The following is a 27,080-nucleotide window of genomic DNA, read 5'->3' on the forward strand; positions in this document are numbered from 1 at the left end:
GACGGTGACTGTAGCCATGAAATTAAAAGACGCTTGCTCCTTGGGAGGAAAGCTATGGCCAACCTAGACAGCATAGTAAGAAGCAGAGACATCACCTTGCCGACAAAGGTCCGTCTAATCAAAGCTATGGTTTTCCCAGTAGTAATGTATGGCTATGAGAGCTGGACTATAAGGAAGGCTGAGCGCCGAAGAATTGATGCTTTCGAACTGTGGTGCTGGAGAAGACTCTTACGAGTCCCCTGGACTGCAAGGAGGTCAAATCAGTCCATCCTAAAGGAAATCAACCCTGACTGCTCATTGGAAGGACAGATAATGAAGCTGAAGCTCCAATATTTTGGCCACCTAATGCGAAGAGAAAACTCCCTGGAAAAGACCCTGATGCTGGGAAAGACTGAAGGCAAAAGGAGAAGGGGACGGCAGAGGATGAGATGGCTAGATAGCATCACGGATGCAATGAATATGAACTTGAGCACGCTCCGGGAGAGAGCGCAGGACAGGAAGGCCTGGCGTGCTATGGTCCATGGCGTCACGAAGAGTCGGACACGACTGAACGACTGAACAACAACAACAACAACATGTATGTATGTATATATATGTATGTATTTATATGTATGTATGTATGTATGTATGTATATGTGTATATATATATATGTATTGCCCTATCTGCTAAAAAGCCCTCAAGGCAGTATACATCACACTCTTTCTAAAAGCAAGCAGAGTGGGGACCAAGTGTAGTTCTTGAGGGAGTCCAGTCCATAGTTTGGGGACAACACAGGAGAAAGCCCTTTCACACATGCCCAATCATTGGGCCTCTGCAGGTAATGGTGACCTCAGAAGGGCTCTCCGAAAGATCTTAATACTCAGGCAGGTTCATAGCAAGACAGGCAGTCCCTTAGACAGCTAGGTCCTAAGCCGTTTGGGCTTCAAAGGTTAAGCCCAACACCTTGAATTGAGTCTGGAAACTGAGTCTGTCTTTCAGGACAGATGTAATACGGACCCAATACTATGCATCAGTTAGCAGCCTGGCTGTTACATTTTGCACCGATAGAAGCTTCCAGACACTCTTCTGGGGTAGCCCTACGTAGAGCGTATTGCAGTAGTCTAGACATGATGTAACTGTGGCATGGATAACCATACCAGGTCAGCCTGATTCAGGAAGGAACTTCCTGATGGAGGGCTCCTAGCATTACCAATTAGAAGGCATTGTATAGCCATTCCATTTTTTCCCCTCCTTAACAGATTTTCCACAGAAAAGGAAAAAAAGACTAAAGGAGCAGAGGGAAAACACGGGAGGGTTACAAGTGGAAGATGATGACATCTGGACCCCCTGTAAAATTCCATAAGCGACACAGAGCAATGGCCTCATAAAAGCCTCATCTGGAAGCACCCCTGCCCATTTTGCCTCTCCCCAGATTGTTTTGCTTTCGTTATTTCATTCTGCAAAGCACACAGGTGAACCACACAGTTAGGAAGACCATGGAAGCCTCTTTTCAGACTTTTGGCTCTACATGCAGATGTCAAGTACAGCAGGATGGGCTGACATCAGAGACAGGGAAAGTGACGCGATCCTGCTCTCTCCTCCATGTGCTCACTCTACGGGTTAGGGAACATGATCCAAAAAGACCGTCAGAGGTTCTGGGATTCAGCTGGTGCATCTCCCAGGATCAAAAGGGCATTTAATCAATAGAAAACATAACCATAGGGGTAATATGACATCTAGGAAGCATGGGCTTTGGGGAGAACACATAAAAACGTTTTCATCTCAATGACAAGCAATGCACCCATCAACTGCACTCATCAACCGCACCCACTCTCTCAACTTTCTGATTTCTTTTTCTGTGGCCAACAGAGGGAGACCAAAGCATATGAGAAGACAGCAAAATTAGATTTCACAGCTCTATAGGAGCGAGCAGACAAACAAAACTCAAACATTCAGAATTTAGAAAGCTGGATTGGAATGTAACTTTGCAGCTATTTGCTCCCACGCAAGTCAATCAGGATGGTTAAGACTCAAGTTGGCACTCAATGTCAGTGAGTTAACACTAAGGTGCTGAAGTAACTATATATATATATATATATATATATATATATATATATATATATGCTAAAAGATTTAGACCCGGTTCACACATAACAACAATCAACAATACGGGTTGAACATGGATTGAGTATGGGTTGCCACTGAATCGTGGATTGTCATTATGTGCGAACCCTACACTATGGGTTAACTATAGATTGTTAACCACAAACAACCCAGAGTTCAAAACCCAACAACAAACCATGAGCGCTCTTCCTGGGTTGTTTGTGGTTAACAACCCATGGTTAAACCATAGTGCAGGGTTCGAACATAATGACAACCCATGATTCAGCAACAACCCATACTCAATGCATACTCTGGGTTGTCATGACATGCAAACTAGCATAGACTTCTGTGGATTAGAGTCCACTTCATCAGAGAGATGAAGGGTTATCCTTGGTTGGCATCTACACCAAACTATACCTATACATATACAGAGGGATAGCAGGAGGGACACATGGGACTAAGCAGCTATGACAAGCAAAAGGTAAAGTTTGTGATAAACAAGCTGGTTTCAAATCACAGGTATTAATTTATTACACTTCTATATCGCCCAATAGCTGAAGCTCTTGGGCAGTACAGCATACTCAGTGGTGCAAACCCAAGTTAACAGCAGTGATAACATGACACTTAACCATGGTTGAAACCAGCTGGGGGATAGGGGTGGGGCAGAAATGGATGCACAAAGGGGGCTGAGGGAGAAATAATTTTATTTATTTATTTATTTCATTTCTATACCGCCCAATAGCCGAAGCTCTCTGGGCGGTTCACAAAAATTAAAACCAAACAACACACAATAAAACAATTTAAAATATATAGAACATTAAAACCACAATATAACAATACAACCACAATAAAACCTAGCAGCAGTGCAGGAGTTTAAAATACAGATTTAAAACAGCAAAGATAAAAATTTAGAAAGCTAAAATGCTAAAATGCCTGTGAAAATAAAAAGGTCTTCACCTGGCGCCGAAAGGAATACAATGTAGGTGCCAGGCGAACCTCACTAGGGAGCTCATTCCAGAGCCGGGTGCCACAGCAGAAAAAGCCCTCCTCCTAGTAGCCACCCGCCTCACTTCCTTTGGCAGGGGCTCACGGAGAAGGGCCACTTACGATGATCTTAAGGTCCGGGCAGGCACATATGGGAGGAGGCGATCCTTCAGGTAACCTGGCCCCAAGCCGTTAAGGGCTTTGAATGTTAACACCAGCACTTTGAATCGGGCCCGGAAATGGACTGGCAGCCAGTGCAGCTGGAAAAGTACTGGCGTAATATGAGCTCGCAGGCCAGTCCCTGTTAACAATCTTGCTGCCCTATTTTGGACCAGCTGAAGTTTCCGGACCGTTTTCAAAGGCAGCCCCACATATAACGCATTGCAGTAATCCAGACGAGAAGTTATCAGAGCATGGATAACTGTAGCAAGGCTATCTCTGTCCAGATAAGGGCGTAGTTGGTATACCAGCCTAAGCTGATAAAAAGTGCTCCATGCCACTGAGTTCACCTGTGCCTCAAGTGACAGTTCTGGATCCAAGAGCACCCCCAAACTACGAACCTGATCCTTTAGGGGGAGTGCAACCCCCTCCAGAACAGGTTGAATAACACCTAGCCGGGCAGACGAACCACCCACTAACAGTACCTCCATCTTGTCTGGATTGAGTTTCAGTTTACTGGCCCTCATCCAGTCCATTACTGTGCCCAGGCACTGATTCAGAACAGCCACTGCCTTACCTGGTTTTGATGAGAAAGAGATGTAGAGCTGGGTGCCATCTGCATATTGATGGCACCTCAGCCCACACCTCCGGATAACCTCCCCCAGCGGTTTCATGTAGATGTTAAACAGCATGGGGGATAAAACAGAGCCCTGTGGAACCCCATGGCACAATTGCCATGGCACAGAGCAATAATCCCCCAGCACCACCTTCTGGAATCGGCCATCCAAGTAGGAGCGGAACCACTGTAGTGCAGTGCCTCCAACTCCCAACCCAGACAACCTATCCAGAAGGATACCATGGTCGATGGTATCGAAAGCCGCTGAGAGGTCCAGGAGAATCAACAGGGTCGCACTCCCCCTGTCCCTCTCCCGGCAGAGGTCATCCCACAGGGCGACCAAGGCAGTTTTCATTCCAAAACCAGGCCTGAAGCCCAATTGAAATGGATCTAGATAATCCGTTTCATTCAACAGTGCCTGGAGCTGTCCTACAACCACCCGCTCAAGCACCTTGCCCAGGAAGGGGATGTTGGCCCCCTGTCCCGCTGTCTGTTCTCCTAAGTAGATTCTTCCTTCAAATAATACAGTCCCACTATCCATTCTTCTAAGTATGGTTAAAAGATTAGGAGAGCTATCTATTCACATAGGCTACAACTTCAAAACAGGCCCTCAGCTTCTCCAGGTCAATTAACTCACTCATTTTTAATTGGATGAAACTATTTTTAGTACTTCAAATACTCATGGTGTTTCTTTTTAAAAAAGGATGTTTAAATACAGGAAATGGCTGCTTTTGATTTTTCTGGGAAATGGCTTCAAATGCCTTGATTGAACCATGAAGAGGAAACAGACTGTTTACACAAGTGCCGTCGCCCTTCAGTCATCATGTCAAGGGTTATGACCGCTTGGATTAAAAGTCCACATTTCGTATCTGTGATTCATTAATTAAACTGCATTGCATCTGCCAATTAATGCTTTCAGACTCAGTGGATAAACTTGCTGAGAGTAGTTATGTCACTTCCCCGAGGCCTTGGGGGAGCAGGGGACGGACCATCAAAGGACATTTCTGGGATACCATCTTGGTATTCTTGTATGGGTGGAAACATCCTCTGTTCTGCATCACCAAGTTATTACCATCAAAGCAGAACAATGTGAACAATTACCACAAATAAGTGGAGGTAAACCACTGGGCCTTCAGAGCCAAGGGACTTGCTGTTTCCATGTGGATCCTTCTGGGCTAGCAATACATTTGTGGGGAGAGCACTTGCAAGGTTCCATGTGGAGGAGATATGAGACCACTTGTCAAATCCCTCAAGGGTTGTCGCACAGAAGAAGGCAAAGAAGGCAAAGCCTTGTTCTCTGCTGCCCTGGAGGACAAGACTAAATCTGATGGGCCTAAGTTACAGGAGGGCAGATTTCATTTGAACATTAGGGGAAACTTCTTAGCGGTGAGAGCAGTTGGGCAATGAAACCAATTACCAGGAGGGGTGGTAGACTCTCCCTTGCGGGTCTCCAAGCAAAGGTTGGGCAGCCATCTATCTTTTGGGGATGCTTCAGCTCTGGTTTTCCTATATCAAGCAGGGTGGGTTGGACTAGATGGCCGAGAAAACCCTCTCCAGCGCTATGATTTCTCTGCACCACAGCTGTAGATAGATCTCTAGATTTTTGGACTTCAACTCCCATAAGCCCCTGCCAACATAGCCAATGGTTAGGAATGCTGGGAGTTGCAGTCCCAAACATCTGGAGATCTTGCTTCTCTACACAACCACATAATTATCAGTAGAGCTGAGACTGAGATCTGGGGCCCCCAACTGGGAGGAGCCGTAGCGTAGTGGTAGAGCACATGCTTTGAATGCAGCAGGTCCCCGGTTTGATCCCCAGCATCTCCAGGTAGGTTTAGGAAAGAATCCTGACTGAAACCCAGGAGATCTGCTGCCCGTCAGTATTGACAATACTGGGCTAGATGGACCAAGGTTCGACTCAGTATTAAGGCAGCTTCCTTTGTTCCTAACTCTGATTAATTGCACTTGAACTACCATACTGCATCACCAGTTTAACTGGTGTATGCATTCAAGAGAAAAATAGATGATTTTTAGGTTTGATATTTCAGATACGACCAAAGCCAACTCCCTTCAGCATTCTGTACAGGCAAAATATTTCAAACCGGGGCCTGTATTTGAATCTTCCCACCTGCCTTCCTCAAAAAGTAGATTCTTCCTTCAACTAGTAGAGACTGATCTCTTGACATTATTTGGACAGCAGGCTTGGTAAAAATGACTGATGTCAAACCACCTGAGAAGGTGGGGGGCATTCTCTCACTCCAAAAAAAGGAATTGCAAAAGATTCTTCATTAAAAAGAAATACACTTCCCAAGAAGCAAAAATAAAAATAAAAAGTCTGAGCATATAAAATGCAAAACTTCCTGCCCACCGTCTTTGTAACCAAAATGGTACCATCCACGCACAAGGTGGAGGTATTAGCAAGGTATCAGCAAGCATGTGGGAACCCCAGAGTTTGCAGAACAATTTTAAAAAATTTAGTGTGGAGGGGAAACAACCCTTAAAGTGGGGAAAAAATCCAAGAAACAGGGCACTGATGTCTGAGTATGCTCAGTGGCCTCAGAATGCTGTGTGCTCAAGGTGTGGGGAGAAGAACAGAGAAGGAAGAGGAAATGGAATAGAGTAAATGGGAAAAGGGTGTGGCTTTTTTGTTGCAAGTAACATTTTGTTGCAACATGGAACATTCTGTTGCAAGTCCTGCTTGTTTTGATTAGAATCACTCATTCATTCACTCACTCACTCATTCAATTTCTCTACCACCCAAAGCTCTCTGGGCAGTTCACACAAATTAAAAAGAGCTGCTTCATAGCAACTAGAGACAAGGCCTTCTCAGTGGTGGCACCTCATTCGTGAAATACTCTCCCCAGGGACTCTCTGCCATTTTTCAGAGCAACAAGCAGCCTAGCCTCCTCCTCCCATTTTTGTTCCACTTTGGACAATTCCCCACTCCCACCTGCTGCTGTCACGCCATGACATCAACAAACCAACGTGACCTTGTAGCAAAGCTTTTTAAAAAAACAACCAACCGCATGCCGAATGAGCAAGGGGGAGTCCTGAGGGGCCCAAGACTCTAGGCCCATGCGACCCATTCTTCCCTTTACCTTCAATAGGTTGAGAATCTTCTTGCTGAGATCCAGCTCAAAGTTGGTATAGTGGGAGCCCGCCATGTCGTATATAAATACCAGGCCATTCCTCTGAGTTTCGAAGCTGAGTATTGGGGGCAGTGGGGTGACAGGTGGGGAAGCGGGAGAAGAGAGAGGGTGCGCAAATCACTATTTGGGGAATAACACACTGATCTGTACTGATAACATGTCACTTCTACCAGGATTAGCCAACCTTTAAGATTGTCAGGCCTTGCTGGTCACTCCGAAGCTAGCAGAATGTTGCCACGCAATGCCCTGACGGCAGCATCATCCACCCTTTGGAAAACCCTCCTTTGTATAGTTCGGGAGGCAGAAAACGTAGCATCTCCCAACGCCTCCTGAAAACATACTTGCTCACCCAGGCTTTCCCTGCGCTGTAATTAAATCAATCCTGCCATACCATCTTACTGCTCCGTGTATGGCTTTTATCGTAACTGGAATTGTTTTCAATGTTGTTTTTTTAATACTGTATGTTAAATGTGATTTTAATATTTATATGTGAACCTCTTAGGGATTCTATTATATTTAGCGGTATATAAATATCACAAATTAAATAAATAAATTTGGAGAGAAATGTGAGTATCGCTACACGTAGAGAGAGAAAAGGCATACAGCACAGAGTGGACCGATCTGGATAACTGTCCAGGGTTTCATAAACCAGTTTCCCCTCCCCTAGTCTCAGCAACAGTAAGCCAGAGCTCCCTGTTTCAAACATAACGGGAAACCCTGACGTACTACAAGCCAGGATTTTTGTGCCAAATCGAGCACAGAACCCGGGAGTGGGGCGGGGAACAGAGGGACAATGGGAGGAGCACCAGACCCAATGCTTGTTCACCCTTTCATAAACCTCGATCCATGAAGTTTCAAATGTCAGTCAGAATCGGGCCTTTGCCTATATTATTTAAAGCAATTTTAGCTTTTAGATCTAAAAGGCCTCACACCACTGTCCTAGCAGATTAACTAGCTGGAGGCATTACAGATGGGTTACCTTTTTACAGCCAACGTTGTTTTAAAATGAAGAGATGTATGTGGCACCCTAAAGATGAACACATTTCTTGCGGCATGCATTTTCACAGCCTCACACCCACTCCATCAGATGCATGAAGCGGTAGCGTTAGTTCACAGATTTTTCCCCCCTCCAAGGAGCTAATGAACTGGCCACTGTTGTTATACATTTAGAAATAGGCCTGCCAATCAGTTCTGATGCCTTACACTGAATTAACCTTTTTGACATTCTCCGTTAACGTATTCCTGTTTATTTTGATGGGATAATGCAGATCTATTTGTTTGAATGAGGCACTAAAGTGTACTTAGGGCACAATCCTATCTGGATGCCCATCAGCCTCCTAACTTGGAGGCCGATGGGCATCCTATGCAGAGCAGCAGGACTGCGGAGGTGATCTTTGCTTCGGCACTCCCCCCCTCTGAGTTTTTGCTAGATGGGCAATTTTGAGCTTGTAGAGGCAGCCACTGTGGTTCTCTCCAGGGGGACAGGGTGGGGCAGGGAAGGAGCGGGGCGGGGAGCTCGGACTTCTGGGTCCGAGGTCAGAGAGTCCTGTCTCCAGCCTCAGATCTAAGAATCCAAAAACTCCTATGGCCCCCAAACCCTATCTTACCACCACCACCACCACCACCACATCGTCACAACAATCCTGTAAGGTAGGCTAGGCAGAGAGAGGGGATTTGACAGAAGTTTCATCCACTTAAATTAAGCAGAACTCGTTTTCTTTGTTTGGATCAACCCCTTTGTCAGATTGCAGGGCAAAACTAAAAAAATAGAAATAAAAATCAAAGATTTGTGACAGCAAAAAAGAATCGCACACAGGCTGTAGAAGGCGAGGGAGGGGGGAAACCCCTTCCTCATTCTTAATGCGCAGCAAGCCAAAGAAAACAAATGCCTTGCAGGACTGCAAAGGTCCTACTCACCTCTCCACAGCCCTATCCAGCAAGTAGAAGAGCGCCTGGAGTACCACATGCTGGACGCTTTTGTTGGGATGGTGCAGCTTGGCAGTGAAGAGGGCAATGGAGGCTCCGGAAGGATCTCGTACACTCTGGAAAGAAGCCAAGAGGAAAAGATCAGTCACGAAGCAGAGGAATAGCAGATCAGTCTCTGCGGAGAGACCGTGGAGGCTGAAAGCTGTTCAAAGCAAGTTTAGAACTTGGGCCTTATGCAGCTGGCCTGGAATCATGTTCACTGTACCTAATAACACAGAACAGCCTTCCCCAAACCTGGTGCCCTTCAGATGTGCTGTGGAGCCAGTGTGGTGTAGTGGTTAGAGTGCTGGACCGGGACTTAGCAGTTTCGGGTTCTAGTCCCCATGAAGCTCACTAGGTGACTTTAGGCCTGTCACTGACTCTCCACCTAAGCTACCTCACATGGTTGTTGTAAGGATAAAATGGAGAGGAGGATCATGTAAGCCACCTTGGTTTCCATGCAAGAAGGGAAAAGGTGGGAGATCAATGTAATAAATAAATAAATAAATCTTATCTCCCATCATTCCCAGCTGCACATTTTTTGTTTTTAATGCTGTCCCTCCATTCTATTCTCCCGCTCTGAAAACTGTTCAATAAGAGGAAGCATACAAGTACCTCCAGGAATTCCCTTAGCCCAAGAGATGCTATTAAGCCCTTTCAAAGGTGCTGGGAGTTCCTACTCACTGGTACCACATCCAGTTTGGCCCTGAGATGTCTCCAGTTGAAGCAAGATTAGGAAAGGAACCCAATGGATCATCTCATCCAATCCCCGTGCCCCTAAAGTGGAACAGCTTATGCCAGGCCAGGGCAGCGGCTGGACCAGTGGACCATGAGCGGCACGGCGAGACCCAAGTTCAAAATCTCCACTCATCCATAAAGCCTCACCATGCACCAGTTCCCATCTCTTGACCTAAGCTACCTCATAGGATTGTTGTGAGGACAAGGGGGTAAAGGAAACATGCACTCTTTGTAGGGAAGGAGAGAAAATAGTCATGCTAACATGATCTCTGTCTGATGCCAATTTTTATAGCCCTCAAAGCTCAAGGTTCTAACACTTCTTTGGCAATTGATTCCATGAAACAAACTGGTTCAAGACAATGGCTTTTTTGTATTTTAAGGGTGCCATCCTATCGACTGTGCCCTTGGTGATCAGACACCCCTAAACTTGGAGGCATCCAATCATCCAATGCAGGGTGGCAGGAGCAGCAGAGGCAATCTTCATCTCCCCATCCTCCTACCCTGTAATTTTTGCTCGATAGGCTTTTTAGCTTTGGAGGGAAGAAGGCTGGAAGAGGCTCAGGATAACTCATATCCTGGCCTCTCCACTCCAGTCTCCTCCCCTCCTTGCCCACTGAAACACCCCCCTTGCTCTTCGGTTGCTTTTCTGACCATGGAGGGCAGCCAGGGCAGTTCTTCCCAGCTGCGAGTGAGTGGGGGAGGGGGCTTGGACCTCTGATTCCCCATTCTGAGGTTGGAGTGCTGTCTCCGACCTTGGAAGGAGGACTCAGAATAATCATATAGTCCCTGGTACTCTCGCCCAGGGGCCATAGGATCGCTTCCTCCATCTCTTAGCTCTGCACTCTGTTTTTATTATTCTCTCCTACTCTGAAATTCTCTTGCTGGTGTGGTTTTAGTTTCCAGAGTTTTAAATTGTTGAAAAGTTAAAAAAAACAAAAAAAGTTTTTTAAAATTGATGCACGTTTTCACTCTAAGTCGCCTTTGGCCTATTTGGGCCAAAAGGAGATTCATACCTTTATCAATCAATCAATACTTAAAAACAAACAGAGTCTGGGCTGGATATTCTTTAGACAATCAGCACTCCCTTACCTGGAGCCACCCCACCAGGACTTGTGGGACTCCCCCCCCCCAGTTTCCAGCGGTGCTTCCAGACCAACAGCTCCTTGCTTGGCTAATCAAAAGCTGCTGTGCAGCTAGCTATTCCATCTTCCCCTCCTTAATGGACTTTTTTTTGGTTGGTGGTAAGAAAAATACAGAAGAAGTGGTGGGGAAACACAGGAGGGTTACAAGTGGCTAGGGTTGTCCATTGCTGGAAATCAGGCTCTCAAGCCGGGGGTTTCCTTCTGAAATCTGGGAATGTTTTCTGGGTGGTTTTTTACTTGCATAAAAAGCAAATTGGTGCCAATTATGCAAATTACAGCCTGTGTGATTTGTGCAAATTGCGGTTGAAAATTGCACAAATGGCTTTTTATGCAAATAAAAACAAAAATGGAAATCCACAAACTGGCCTGACTCAATGCAGATTAAGTTGGGTCAACTCATGGGAAAGCAAGCCAAAACCTGGGGGGTCGAGCAGATTAAAGCTCAGTGAGTTTCACCCTCTGGGCAGATTCCCCCAACATCCCTACAAGTGGCAGATGTCGTCACTTGGAACGAAACCCCCAAACTCTCTGTGTCTGATGGCTGTAATAAAAGCCTCATCTGGAAGCAGCCCAGAGGTCCAGCCTGTTTGTTTCATTTATATCCCACCTTTTCCTCCAAGGAGCCCAAGGCAGTGTACATCTTCCTCCTCCTCTCCATTTTTATCCTTACAACAACCCTGTGAGGAAGGTTAGGCTGAGAATCAGTAACTGACCCAAAGTCACCCAGTGAGCTCCATGGCTGAGTGGTGATGAGCACCCCGATCTCCTGAGTCCCAGTCCAACACTCTAACCACTACACCAGATTGACTGCATAACCAAAACAATGGTGGCACCGCACTCACCAGGATCGTGAATTTCCCGCTGAGCAGCTCTGACCGGAGGGGTTCCTCGTGGGGTTTCAGCTTCACAATCCCTTCCTTCAGCCTGGTTTCCTGAGAGGCGAGAAAAAAAAAGTCTCCAGGCATCCACAAGTACACATAGAAGCCAAAGATGCACCAAAGTGGTTTTTCTTGTCTGCCGTTTGAAGCCAGGCAGTTATCTGGGGAGTTAAACACAGCCTCCTGTCATCACACCCTCCCTTCCCTGGGCCAAGCCCCACGGACAATGTCGTCCAACCTGTTTGGGCAGATATGGACATCAGCAAAGGCTACCTCCTCCCTCGGAGAGGCTATAGCTCCGGGGTAGAGCACGGGCTTGGCATGCAGGAGGTCCCAGGTTCAATCTCTGGCATCTTCAGGTAGGGCTGGAAAAGAACCTGCATCTGAAACCCCAGAGCACCACTGCCAGTTAGTGTCAGCCTATGAAGCGAAGATGGACCACCGGTCTGCCTCAGAATAAGGCAGCTACATGCCTTTGCATGTTCTTCTGCATTTGAGAATTAACAGGGTTAGGGAAGGGCAACACAGGCAGGGGGAACAGAATCTGGGAACCAGCGTGGCCACCACCATGTGTAGAAGGTAGCCTCCAGCCCAGAACCTAGCAGCTGAGCACAATTCTGGACTTCTCAGATATTCACATTAAGACAGGGGGTGAATGGGAGAGGGATAAAGTTTCTAGCCCTCATGGATATGGGGAAAAAAAATCAGCTTGAAAAAAACACACCAACAGTTTCTGAATCCTGTCTGCATGAGCTTTTTAGTGGTCAGGGGAAACATCTTATGAGGGAGTTGACTTATCTCTAGTCACACTGGGCCATCTAGCCTCATATTACCTACACTGACTGGCAGCAGTTCTCCAGGGTTTCAGACAGAGCCTTTCCCCAGCCCTTCCTAAAGATACCACAGATTGCATGCAAAGCAGGTGCCTGATCGCGTTGCCACTAGTGGTAAGGCCACTGATAAGCCCACGACAGGGGGAGTCATGTCAGGAGGGCTCACGGAAGGGAAATTTACTGGGGGGGGGCATGTTCCCACCTGTAGCTGCCTTGATTATCTCACTTCACTTACCCTGTAGGAATGAAAGAGCTCGATCGCTCGGAGGACATCAAATTTCCTGGCCATGAGGAACTTGACGGCCACATTCCAGGAGAGGGGAGACACGTTGTATTGGACCGTCCACTTGTTAATCTCTTCCAGAAATTGCTTGGTGGCCTATTTGGAAGACAAAGAGAAGAAAAGTCACACCGTGAGGATTTTCTGGATGCCAAGACGCCGAGGAAGCGGCCTGTTCTGGAAACCGTTCCAGGCTTTGCACGAGACTGAGGGACGAACTAGATGCGAGGCGATCGTCCTTCATGTATTTATATATATCCTGTTTTTTTTTTCCAACAGGAAAAAAAGAAAGAAAGACAATCAAGGTGGCTGACAAAATATATACTGCAAAGGGGTTAAAAAAAGAGAGAGAGAGGGAAGAGGTCAAAAGGAAGGATCTCTCCCTCCCCTGCAGAGGGACTGGCTACTGCAGGAGTCCAAGAGGGGAAGGGATCCGGGGGCAGCTGGGCCAGGAAGGCTGACGCAAAGGGATCGTTCACATCTCTGTCCCGTGCACATGGGAAGCAGGGGGTGGGGAGTGATCTTACTTAAATGGTAAAAGGAGTGTACATGGGAAGGGGGTTGAACCAGTGGAGGCTGGGGGCTCCGACGCCAATGAGGCGATGAATCTGCTCCAGGTTTCAGTCAGAACTCCAAAGGAGCTATCCGAGGTGCTCTGATGTCAGTGGGGTAGTAAATCCACTCTGGATTTCAGTCAGAACTCTAAAGGAGCTATCCACGGCACTCCACACCTTGGAGAGCTCCTTTAGAGTTCTGACTGAAACCCTGAGCTGATTCACCGCCCCACTGGCATTGAAGCCACCAGCCTCCACTGGGTTGAACCCTCACCCTCTCCTGTGCCTAGGAGCCAACTCAGACAGTATATTAAAATAATAGTGTTTAACATGTTAACGTGTCTGTTTTTTCTTGAAAGATAGCAGCTGGGCAGGTGAGTGTGATTGGAATCAGGCCTGCAGGGAGAGGCATAACCCTTTTCCCCGCACTGTGACCCTAATGAAGATTCCTTCCGCTCCCCTGGGAGTTCCTATTTGCTCCAGGAGGAAAGGTGGCACCAGTAGGGAAGGATTCAACACCCCTCTGCCATGCAGTGCCACTACCGGTAAAGACACACGTACACTTTGCATGCGAGCAGAACAAGAGGAAAAGAGAAATGCACGCCACTGCCCTGCCTCATTTGCCTCTGATCGAGCCTCTCCAAAAATACCCCAGAGCTGCCTTACCCAACACCCATCATCCCCATTCTTCCACCTCTTAATTGTCTTTTCTCCAAGCTAAACAAGTCTATCTTCTTCAGCCTTATGAACATAAGAAGAGCTCTTTTGGATGAGACCAAAGGCCTACCTATGTTCCCAGATGCCTATAGGAAGCCGAGAACAGGACACGAGCGCAACAGCACTCTTCCACTCGTGTGCCCCCCCATGCTGCCTCTGATACTGAAGATAGTATACAGCCACCAGGACGAGCATCCTCCATGAATTTGTCTAACCCCCTTTCAAAACTGTCCAAGTTGGTGGCCATTACTGCATCTTGCAGTAGCAAATGCCATAGTTTCAGTAGGTGCTGCGTGAAGAAAGTACTTCCTGTCCTGAATTTCCAACCATTTATTATTTCATTCATTCATTCATTCATTCATTCATTTATTTTATTTAAAACATTTGTATCCTGCCCTATATCATTAAGATCTCAGGGAGGCATACAGATAAAATTGATTTAAACAGTCTAAAACAATAAATAGTTTAAACAGCTAAAAACATATTAAACCATTAAACAAGCGAATACCAGTTAAAATCTAAAACAATACAACAGTTGAAACAATGTGCTACTTTAGGGAATGCATTTAGCCCTCAACGGCTTTCGTAAAAAGCCTAGCTTTTACTTGGCGCCGAAATGAAACCAATGTCTGCGCCAATCGGGCCTCCAAGGGGTGGGCATTCCGCAACCGGGGTGCCACAGCAGAGAAGGCCCTCTCCCACATCCCACCATAGCGAGAGTTTAGCTTTTTTGGACAACTCTTTCCTCACCAGACTTGGTTCTCCAGCTCCCCCATCATCTCTCACCCTCCTATGGACCCAAACCCAAGCCCCAAATGCCCACCTTCAACGTCTGAAACTTCCACACACCAGATTTTAATGGCGTCCTCCGCAACCAGCCGGAGCAGGCAACCCTACAGATGCCAGTGGCCAAATGTAAGGTGCAGGTGGTGAGTCAAGAGGGATGACTTATGGGGAAGAAATCACCTGGAGTGGCAGAGAAGCAAGCAGCTGGAGGAGGAAGGGAGCAAAGAAAGCAGTGGCGAAAGAATCCCGAGCAAAGGAGACAGGAAAGCAGAGCAGGTGGCATCAAAAAAACACCTGGCACAAAACCCATAATCAGCGTCTTACATGAGTGTGCCGGGTGCGAATTACATTCACACCAACAAATGTTATTCGTGTTGCACTAGAGGCCGCTTACGCTAGTGCTATGTCATTTACATTAGCGGTAGTATCAAATAGGATACCACCCTTTGGTCGTGAACAGAATGCTGAATATTTTTTGCATCCATACAATACTTTGGACAGTTTTCAAAGTGTTTCACAAGCAGGGCTTCAGTAATCCTTACACCCACCCTGTAAGGTAGACCTGTATTATTATTCCCATATCACAGAACAAGGTAGAGGCCAGCTACATGCAGGGGAACATGCAAGACTTCCAACTGAAGCTTCCTGCACTAGCCCCTGTCCAACAGCACTATGGGAGTTACCACGCAAAAAAGAACAGGGAAGTCTGGCTGAAATTGATTAGACCCAAAGCTTTGAAAATCTGGTATGGTCAATATTATTCCTCCGGGTAATAAAAGAAAGAAAATATAATTGCTGAAAGGAAACAAATAGCAGCTTTCCACTGTCCACTGTTCACTTTAAGAAGGATGCAGACAAACTGGAGAGGATTCAGAGGAGGGCAACAAAGATGATCAGGGGACTGGAAACAAAGCCCTATGAAGAGAGACTGAAAGAACTGGGCATGTTTAGCCTTGAGAAGAGAAGACTGAGGGGAGATATGATAGCACTCTTCAAGTACTTGAAAGGTTGTCACAGAGAAGAAGGCCAGGATCTCTTCTTGATCATCCCAGAGTGCAGGACACGGAAGAATGGGCTCAAGTTACAGGAAGCCAGATTCCGGCTGAACATCAGGAAAAACTTCCTGACTCTTAGAGCAATACGACAATGGAACCAACTACCTAGGGAGGTGGTGGGCTCTCCCACACTGGAGGCGTTCCAGACGAGGCTGGACAGCCATCTGTCAGGGATGCTCTGACTTGGATTCCTGCACTGAGCAGGGGGTTGGACTCGATGGCCTTGTAGGCCCCTTCCAACCCTACTATTCTATGATTCTATGTCCCTTCTCCCCCATTCTGTGCTCTTTTAAATGGGTGAGTGTGCTATAGATATGCACACACCCCAAAACTAAATTATATTATATTAAATCATATCCTTTTGCAGTTGAGCTGCCTTCCATCCTTAACTCAGATGTATGATGCCACTCCCATGATATCCTGATGAGCAAACTAGCTCAAAGTGGGCTAGATGAAACAACTATCAGGTGGATCCACAGTTGGCTACAGAATCGGACTCAAAGAGCGCTTATCAATGGGACCTTCTCAAACTGGGAAGAAGTAACGAGCGAGGTACTGCATGGCTCAGTCCTGGGCTCAGTGCTCTTTAGCATTTTTATTAATGACTTGGATGAGGAGGTGCAGGGAATGCTTATCAAATCTGCAGATGACACAAAATTAGACAGGATAGCTAATACCTTGGAAGACAGAATCAAAATTCAAAGTGATCTTGACAGGCTGGAGCGCTGGGCAGAAAACAACAGAATGAAATTTAATAGGGATAAATGCCAAGTTCTGCACCTAGGAAAAGAAACCAAATGCACAGTGACAAGATGGGGGATACGTGGCTCAACAACACTACAAGTGAGAAGGATCTTGGAATTTCTGTAGATCACAAGCTGAATATGAGCCAACAATGTGATGTGGCTGCAAAAAAGGCAAATGCTATTTTGGGCTGCATTAATAGAAGCATAGCTTCCAAATCCCAGGAAGTACTAGTTCCCTTCTACTCAGCACTGGTTAGGCCTCATCTGGAGTACTGTGTCCAGTTCTGGGCATCAAACTTTAAGAAAGATGCAGACAAACTGTAAAAGGTTCAGAGGAGGGCAACAAAGACGATCAGGGGACTGGAAACAAAGCCCTATGAGAGCTTTGTTTCCTGCCCCTTTGAGGAGAGACTGAAAGAACTGGGCATGTTTAGCATTGAGAAGAGAAGACTGAGGGGAGATAGGATAGCGTTCTTCAGGTCCTTGAAAGTTGTCACAGAGAGGAAGGACAGGATCTCTTCTCCATCATCCCAGAGTGCAGGACACGGAATCATGGGCTCAAGTGACAGGAAACCAAATTCCGGCTGAACATTAGGAAAAACGCCCTGACTGTTATTGCAATATGACAATGGAACCAATGACCTAGGGATGTGGTGGGCTCTCCCACACTGGAGGCATTCAAGACGAGGCTGGACAGCCATCTGTCAGGGATGCTCTCACTTGGATTCCTGCACTGAGCTGGGGTGGACTTGATGGTCTTATAGGCCCCTTCCAACCCTACTACTCCATGATTCTACGATGCTTCCACCATATGAATGTCTGTATAAATTTGAATTGATTTTTATTTTTCTTTCCTTTGCTTCACTTAGTACTGATTTACTGTTTTGTCATTGCCTTATTTCTGTAAATGCCTGGAGAAGATGGGCAATTGGATTATAAATGTGTTCCTCCTTGATATCCTAAACATCACATCTTCTCTGCCACTTCTGTGCCCTGTAATACACCTGTGACTTTTCAACGTCGTCATGAGAGTACCGCATATTGCAGGGGGAGGTGCAAAGGTTGTTGCATGGGTTTCTTAAATTAAAAAAAACCAAACTTTAATAAAATGTTCATTAAAAAAAAATGGCTGAGAGCCTGCTTTATAGTGTATGCATACTATGTAAAAGCATATCATCACAATGACTGGCAACCACACTGGAAGTGGCTGCAACCTCTTCCTTTCAACCGCGCCCTCCCCTAAACAAAGAATCCTGGGATGCCGAGAACAACATGTAATTGCTCCTCATCACAATACTCACCTTACACCACATGATGGCACTTAAATGTTTGCTGTGGCAATTGCCTCGTTAGGCAAAACAGCATGTAAAAAAAGAAAAAAAAATCCAGATGATAATCCTAAATTGTAGAGCAGCCCTGAGCTGTATCTGATCTTTCTGCTGAAAGCAATCTGCCAAACCACAAAAAGTTTATCCTGAGACCATCCAGAGAGATGGTCTAACTTCTTTCTGATCAAGTCTTTCACTGCTGTCAGCCCCCTCAAACTAAAATAAGTAACACTCTTCGATCTGAACAGAGGACACTTATTACAACAATTCATTAGCGCATCACAGCATGACTGGCATATGGAGATGCTCTATGTTGTTGTTGTTCAGTCGTTCAGTCGTGTCCGACTCTTCGTGACCCCATGGACCATAGCACGCCAGGCCTTCCTGTCCTGCGCTCTCTCCCGGAGCGTGCTCAAGTTCATATTCATTGCATCAGTGATGCTGTCTAGCCATCTCATCCTCTGCTGTCCCCTTCTCCTTTTGCCTTCAGTCTTTCCCAGCATCAGGGTCTTTTCCAGCTACCCCAAGACGTAATGATGGCCACCAATTTGGATGGCTTTAAAAAACGATTAGGAGGTGAAGGCTATCAATGGCTACTAGTCCTGATGGCTATGTGCTACCTCCAGTATCAGAGGCAGTAGGCCTGTGTACATCAGCTGCTGGAGAACATGGGTAGGAGGGTGCTGATGCACTCATGTCCTGTTTATGAGTTTCCCTTGGGCAGCTGGTTGGCCACTGTGTGAACAGAACCCTGGACTAGAGGACCCTTGGTCTGATCCAGCAGGGCTCTTATGTTCTTATGACCTCCTTTGCATTAGGCAACAAAGCATTATACCCATTTTACAGATGGCAAAGTTGAGGCCAGGAGGCAACTATTTGCCTGAATCCATGCAACACGTCTGCAGCAGAGATGGGAAAACAACATCTCCCAAACCTCTAGCTGCTCATGAAGCTGCAACTCCTTTTCTAGTCCAGCACCCTACTTCCCGCATTGTTCAACCAGAAGCCCACAAACAGGCCCTGAAGTGAAGAACCCATTTGCATTGTTTGCTCCCAGCAGCCGGAGCTTGGAGATATGCTGCCCCTACAGACGTTCCATCAATTTCTCATTTCTAATAGCTACCAGGAGACCTCATCTAAGAATACCAATTTCTGGATCTAACCAAAGTTCCATCTAGTTCAGCAACTTGCTTCTCCTACTGTTATCCACTATGTTTTTCCTCCCCCATCCTGGCAGAGGGTTCTTGGGACATTCATGAGGGCTAGATACACAATAGAACAAAAAAAGTATTTTCTTTCTTGATGGTGATACTTTTATTTTGTCCGATTTATACGTTTGGGCTTTTTAAATTACTGCCACCCAGGGCTGCTATTAAAGTGACCTAAACAGCTTGGCACCCAGGGATCTGAAGGACTGTCTACTCCCATTCAAACCTACCCAATTATGATGATCATCTTCAGAGGATCTGTTTAGAGCATGCCAACCTATGGTGAGGTGTGTAGTAACGAGAGACATGAGAACATAAGAAAAGCCATGCTGGATCAGACCAAAGGCCTATCTCTGTGAAACCCACAAGTGGAACTTCAAGTGAACATCCCACCCTTATGGTATCTGGTATTGAGAGATACATTGCCTCCATTCTTGGGGGTTCTATTTAACTGACAACCACTGATAGACCTCCCCACTGTAAACTTAAATCTAAACCCATTTTGAAAACCACCAAAACTAAGGGCCACCCCTATGTCTTGTGGAAGTGAATTCCACAAACCAACTCTGTGTTGAATGGAGAACTTTCTTTTGTCTGTCCTGGATTTACTGCCCATCAATTTCACTGTATAGCCTGGAGGAATTTTATTACAATGGGGGGAAAACAGGGGAACCCTCTCCCATCACTCCTTCCCCACAAACCACTCCCCCTCCTGATGCCATTTTATATCAGTGGATGGGTGCTGGGGTCTCAACGCTCAAGGTAGAAGCAAAATTTGCAATTCCAGACCAAAAGGGGAAGGAAAATTGGGCAGGTGAATGGGAAGAACAGTAGGGGTAGGGGGAAAGATCTTTATGGCCAGGAACTGCAGAGGTGAAGAACAGCCTTCCCAACCTGGAACCTTCCAAATGCTTTGGACTGTAATGCCCATTCTCCCCAGGCAGCTCAGCCATTGGCACCTGGAGGGCGCCAGGTTGGGGAAACCTGGCTGAAAAATTTGCACATTGGTTGGGATGCTGGAGATGATGGGACTTGCAGTCCAACAGCTTTGGAAGGCAGCAGGTTGGGGAAAGCTGGCTGAAAGGTCCACACATCAATCAGAAACTTCCAGTCAAAGCCTAGGCTTCAGGCCTCTTGGAGAACTGTCTTCCCATTCATTTTTTAAGACAGCTTGAGTGCTTCTATGTTTGAAGGACAAACATACTTCAGAAGTGACTCATGGAAAAACAAGAGGTTTGTGTTCCTTTTGCATCAAACCTCTCCTTGGCAGGGAAAGCAGCCACTGAGAACGCCTCCCTTTGTGGAAGCCAACCCCGCTCTCCTGGGCTCAAGGCGAGGGCTTGAGTCCACACCGGCAGGGAGAAGCTTCTTGGCTTCCAGAAGCAATGGCCGAGAGCATATCGATCAGGGAGTTCTATTCCACGTAACTCTTCTCAGTGGAGGCTGGTGGCTCCGATGTCAGTGGGGCGGGGAGTCTGCTCTGGGTTTCAGTCAGAACCCTAACCCTTCGATAACGCCTTTAGAGTTCCGACTGGCTCTGGCTGAAACCTGGAGCAGATTCACCGTCCCACTGACATCGGAGCCCCCAGCTTCCACAGCCTCTTCCGCATTTCAAGTTTTAAAAAAGCCATGCAATTCTCAGGAAGTCTCCTTTCAAGATGCTTTTCGTTTAAAAGCAGCTGGCAGGTGCAGAAGATTAAGGGCTTAATAAAAACTCCACACACTCCCAGCGCATCCCAAGTTACCCGTGCATCCGGAGAACATGACTACAAATCGCTGGGCCTTCTGAAAACACTGGAGAAGTGCAAGGGGGAAATATTTCATCGTGGTCTCGGCGGGTTGTCATGACAGCTACACAGAACCTCCATCTTACAGGGCAGTCTACCAGTTGCAGGGGAGCAACAGCAGGAGAGCGCGATTTGTCTTTGAGCCCTGTTTATGGCTTTCCTGGAGGTATCCAGTTGGTGACTGTGGGAAACAGCTGTGAGACAAGAAAGTGGAGCTTAGGTCTGATCCAGCAGGGCTCTCTTTCCATTCTTGCATCTCTTCTTTGGGAGTGGGGGAGCCTCTACGCTTTCCTTCTAAAAAAGGGATTGATTCAACAGGGACAGATACACAGAGGGGAACAAAATCCTAAGCAGGCAAAAAATGCAGGCATCTATGTACCCACTCTTTGTTGCTCCTCAAAGGGAGGCCCAAGCCGGCATTGTCACTGCAAACCATATCTCACCTGGGGTGTGATGCAAACCTGACAGGGGTTGGACGCACCTGGATTGATCTACGTCCAGCAGCTTCCTCACCCCCTCAGTGGCTGAGTCTGAATTGACAAGGGCTGTTACGGATATTTTCTCATTTCGATATTCATGTCAAAGTCAGCATACTCAATACAGCCAAGCAAAAGAAAAAACTGGGCAGGGAGGTACTCCCCTCACTGGTCACTGATGTTCTTGGCATGCTTTCATCTGCTGCTTTTTTCGTGGCTCCATTTTTTCTCTCGTCCTTTTTCTGTGGCTTTCGGCCTGAAGTGTCGACGCTGCTGTTTCAATCGATTGGCTGTGGCAGCCCACGAGATTTTTGTCCCTGACACCACCACAGCCTACATCAGGGGTATCGAACCTCTTTCAATCGAGGGCCAAGTTCCATTTCACAGAAGCTCTTGGGGGCCACATTCCAGAGGTGGGTGGGGCCAAAAATACCTCTCTCCAGGGGGATGCATTTAAACCCTTTTGTTGTTGTTTATTCGCTCAGTCGCTTCCGACTCTTCATGACTTCATGGACCAGCCTGCGCCAGAGCTTCCTGTCGGCCATCGCCACCCCCAGCTCCCCCAAGGTCAAGTCCGTCACCTCCAGAATATCATCCATCCATCTTGCCCTTGGTCGGCCCCTCTTCCTTTTGCCTTCCACTTTCCCTAGCATCAGCACCTTCTCCAGGGTGTCCTGTCTTCTCATGATGTGGCCAAAGTGCTTCAGTTTTGCCTTTAGTATCATCCCCTCAAGTGAGCAGTCTGGTTTTCTTTCCTGGAGTATGGGCTGGTTTGATCTTCTTGCAGTCCAAGGCACTCTCAGAATTTTCCTCCAGCACCACAGTTCAAAAGCATCTATCTTCCTTCGCTCAGCCTTCCGTATGGTCCAGCTCTCGCAGCCATAGGTTACGACGGGGAACACCATTGCTTTAACTATGCGGACCTTTGTTGTCAGTGTGATGTCTCTGCTCTTAACTATATTATCAAGATTTGTCATTGCTGTCCTCCCAAGAAGTAAACGTCTTCTGATTTCCTAGCTGCAGTCAGCGTCTGCAATAATCTTTGCGCCTAGAAAGACAAAGTCTGCCACTGCCTTCGTGTTTTCTCCCTCTATTTGCCAGTTATCAATCAAGCTGGTTGCCATAATCTTGGTTTTTTTGAGGTTTAACTGCAACCCAGCTTTTGCACTTTCTTCTTTCACCTTCGTCATGAGGTTCCTCAGCTCCTCCTCGCTTTCAGCCATCAAAGTGGTATCATCTGCATATTGGAGATTATTAATGTTTCTTCCAGCGATTTTAACTCCAGCCTTGGCTTCATCAAGCCCAGCACGTCGCATGATGTGTTCTGCATACAGGTTGAATAGGTAGGATGAGAGTATACAACCCTGCCGTACTCCTTTCCCAATCTTAAACCAGTCCGTTGATCCGTGGTCTGTTCTTACCATTGCTACTTGGTCTTTAGAAGAGAGAAAAAAAACTGTGCTGGGAAACCACCAAACAATTGGTGGTCAGGGTAAAGGGGATGAGGCCATTTGGGGAACTTTGAGGGTCAGATTGCGACCCCAGGTAGCCCAGATTTGTCCCGCAAGCCTGGGTTTCTGCACCCCTGATTTAAGAAGAGCCAGCTTGTACATTACACTTTATAGTCTGAAATGGTACAGTCCACTCTGGCCTCACAGGACTATACCACATAATTCTACTGCATCTGCAAACCAGGCCTCAGTTCTGAAAGTGGTCATGGTTAGCTGGCACTTCTAGTTTTTTCTCACTGGAAAAACCCTTTAATGTCTGAGTGGCTGTTTCATGTTGTCTGCCATGGAGGAGTGACATCAGTCCTTTCCTCCCCCCACCCCCTGCTCCACTTCCCGGTTTCTCTGGCTGGAGTTGCTTTTGTTGGGGGGCTTAGGAGGGAGATTTGAGGATGGGAGGTGGTGGTGAATGTAGGACATTTTCACCCTGAAAAGGGAAATAACAAGCCAAGCCAGGTGCTGTCTGTGCTATAATGAAAGGAAAAGGGAACCCACAGCAGGCCACAGAATGGCGTTTACATCTGCACCTTTCAAAAAGTAAGCAAACATCTATTCTATTCTTTCATTCCTCTGCTCCGCCACCCCCTCCCTTGTTAGCCATAGGCTGCAAAAGGCAGAAAATCGCTTGTTAATCATTGCCCCAGGCATAAAGGCATGTTGACTTCCGCGTGTTCAGTTTTTCTCCCCTCTGTCCTCCTTCCCCCTGCACCAATAAATATGGAATGACGGGAGCCTCCATTGAAGGTTTTCAAGAGTGGAAGCTTTGCACGCAGGTTGGTAAACATCAAAGAGACCTGCTTGCCTGCCTGCCTATAACTAGGGGGCTTTAAAGCTTTCAAAAATCTTATCCCCCACACACACCTTTCAGGAATTGGGCAGCTTACAGATTTGTGTTTTGAACACCTGCCATTTTCAGCATTCCTTCATGCTCCTTGCAAAAATATTCACATTGTTTCAATGTCGTTCTTGGTGCTGTTTCCCTCCTCCTTCTTTACCCTTGCCCTCACCTCCCCCCATTGAAGAATAAGAATATTTAGCATTGGTACAGCGCTTTAAGTGTTCAAGGGGCTTCTCATGCATTGACTTGTCATTGTCTTGCAATTGTCCTCACAACAAACCTGCCAAGTGGGTCGGTATTATCGTCCCCGTATCAAAGACCGAGGCCAAATTAGCCTGCCATACCGCATCAGCTCTGATTGGCTCTCGCGCAGCTTTCCCCAGCCTGGCGCCCTCCATATGGGTTGCACTACAATGCCCATCATTCCCAGAGTGGCTGTATTGGCTATGGATGATGGGAGTTACCATCCAACCCATCTGGAGGGTGCCAGGCTAGGAAAGGCCGTTCCTAGTTATTTTCGCCAACGACCTTATCACATGTTGAAAGACAGGACGCGGAAACTCGGGGGCCCAAATCTGGCTCTCCTGGGTTTCCGAGGCAGCCAGGCCCCCTTTCCCCTGATTGTTTGGTGGTGTCCTGGCTTTCCTGCAGTTTTTTCCCCATTCTATAATATGCCTTTCCTAAGGCTTAGTTACAGGCAGTAAGGGCTCTAAACTATGCTGGGATTTCTGGGGCTGCTCCCACTGCGCAAAAGCTGGGAAACCACCCAACCATCTGTGGTTGGGGAAAAATGCTGGGGAACCCGGAGAACCAGACTGGAACCCCAGGAGGGCTGGATTTGGCCCACAGGGGGAGGTTCCTCACCCCTGGTTCAGCCCCAAGGACCAGCAGCAGGGGCAAAGTGTAAAGGCAATGAACTGGTTACTTCCCTGGAAACCTGGGCAGGCCTGGATTGAAATCAGAGTATTAATGTACACAGGAGTACAGGAAGCTGCCTTATACTGAGTGAGGACTTTGGTCCATCAACCTCAATATTGTTGACACTGACTGTCAGCAGCAGCTCTCCAGGGTTTCAGGCAAGATTTTTTCCAGCCCTACCTGGAAATGCTGGGGATCAAACCTGGGAGTTTTTGCATGCAAAGTGGGGTCTCAGTCACAATGAGCCATGGCCCTTCCTTCCAGCATAGCTGGAGAGAGGGCTGGCTGATCTTAAGTATTGGAGAGGAAGGAGGCAGTCTTGAAAGTAGAATAGTCCCACGCACGATTTAGACAGGCAGTGTGGTGTAGCGGCCATGGTGCCAAACTAGGACCAAGGAAATCCAGGCACAAATCCCCACTTGGGTGTGACGTTCATTGGGGAGACCTCGGGCCACACCCCATCTCTCAGCCTAACCTACCTTACAGGGTTGCCACGAGGATAAAAATAAGGGGGACACGTCGGGAAGGATCACTTCTGCTGCTTTTTGGCAGGAGGATAATGAAACAATAACAGAGCAAGCATTAAACCACCCCGACTGAGAATGCCACCTGTAATGGCGAAATGCTATAACCCTCCTTTGACAAGCACACCTGCCTGGATTCTACTTTCTTCCTCCTTCTGGGAGGCAAAGCATTTTGCCCTTCCTTCCTTCCTTCCTTCCTTCCTTCCTTCCTTCCTTCCTTCCTTCCTCTAAGCCCCCTGTGCCCTCCACCCACCCTTCTCCACTCCTCCAAAATGATCTCATCTGGTCCCTCGGTGAAACCTTCCAGGGGCTCCAAAACAGGTGCCAAGCGTCACATTCTAATGCTATTAACAAAAACAACACCGGCACGTCCGGTTTCAAGCAGATGGTCTGCGGGGTCCCGGGGCGCGAGAGCTCCAGCTGCGTGGTGAAGAAAAAGACGGAGAAGGGGAAGGGCCGCCGAGGCGCAACTGCAGCTCGTAAAACTCAGCTGCAAGAAGGCACCGCGGCCAAGTGTGGATCCCACCAAGGCTTCTACCAGGGCATTTCCTGGGTTGACCTGCCTGGAAGGGATCCCTACCGGCCATTCAGAAACACTCTGTTTAACAGACACAAAGCAGTATTTGGAATGTGGATGGCTAGGCTGCATCGGCTCCAGGATTTGGACAACCCTGGGGCGTGGGGGCCTTGGTGGCCCCTTCCTTGAATTGGCCTCCCTCATCCTTGCTGCTTTTGCCAGTGCCCGTTCACTTGCTTGCTTTCCTTGGCCTCAGTTCATCCAGCCATCCGGAAAAAGAAGGCAAGGTGCCGCTCGTCAAGGAGCAGCAGCAGGAAGGCCAGGGGTTGGCAGTGGGCCCCTCCTGGGTTATGGGCCATGGCAGGTGCCCAGTGGTGCCAACTTCTGATGCCAGCACTGGGCTCTTGGATCATGATGATCTTGGAAGCACATTCACGTGATGGAGCGACTACTCCTGAAATGTAACGCAACTCAGTTCTACAAAACCTGCTGTGGATTCTCAAGACGCATTCTGGAAAAGGCCAGGTCATGTTCCCGTGCAGTAAATACAGAAACAGGAAAGGAAAGCAGGAAATGCTGTCACTAGATCCACCAGCTGTAGGTTAGCCCAGAGGGCAGAGACTAGGTGGAAAAGTTAGAATGCTCTGGGTCACCTCTGATGCTCTGGATCCTGGGGGAAGTCAGGAATGCTTTCTACCAGTGTAGGCTGGAGAAGACAGACCTTTCTTCAGTTACCTGTGCTCTGGCACAGGGGGATGGAATCTCTTTCAGCCTGAGAGGCAAACTGAATTTCAGAGAAGCTCTCAGAGGCCACTTTCCAGTGGTGGGTGGAGCCAATGGCAAAAGCGGCAGGGCCAAATAACCAGAAATACCAAATGCACCAGCATATTTTAGCTTCAGGGTCTTCCTGCAAGTAACTAAGCCTTAGGAGATGCATTTCAACCTTTTAGAATGGGGCGGGGGGACCTGTGCGAATGCTGAGAAACTACCCAACAATCAGAGGTTGGGGGAAAGTGGGTGGAGCCAGTAGAAGGGTGGAGCCTTCTGGGAAACCTGGAACGGCCAGATATGGGCCACAGGCCTGTGGTTCAATGCCCCTACTCCAGTGACACCCAGGCTAGCCTGCTGTAATGTGCTCTAGATGGGGCCCTAATAAGAGCATATGAACTTGCCCATGTATTAAGAACTGCAAGAGAGGCTCCCTGGTACATCCACAAGGATCAGAGGCCTGTTTGGTGGGAACACAGGACAGGGCCTTCTCTGGGGCAGCACCGAGGCTTTGGAATGGCCC

General features: G+C 47.4%; 1 protein-coding gene across 1 annotated transcript in view; it reads right to left on the reverse strand.

Moving 5' to 3' along the window:
* The window catches only part of PTPN9 (protein tyrosine phosphatase non-receptor type 9), a 65,095-nt gene that overhangs the window by 20,800 nt on the left and 17,215 nt on the right, over positions 1–27,080 (reverse strand). Inside the window, exons 2-5 of the mRNA XM_084816770.1 lie at positions 12,783–12,926; positions 11,679–11,768; positions 8,909–9,033; positions 6,941–7,046 (exon numbers count right to left, since the gene is read on the reverse strand). Of these exons, the coding sequence (XP_084672896.1) occupies positions 6,941–7,046; positions 8,909–9,033; positions 11,679–11,768; positions 12,783–12,926 (465 nt within the window). The remainder of the gene's footprint in view (positions 1–6,940; positions 7,047–8,908; positions 9,034–11,678; positions 11,769–12,782; positions 12,927–27,080) is intronic.

This window comes from Heloderma suspectum, chromosome 11 (assembly GCF_057233095.1).
Source record: "Heloderma suspectum isolate Gila_16-S chromosome 11, 16-S_ref, whole genome shotgun sequence".
Classification (NCBI taxonomy): Eukaryota; Metazoa; Chordata; class Lepidosauria; order Squamata; family Helodermatidae; genus Heloderma; species Heloderma suspectum.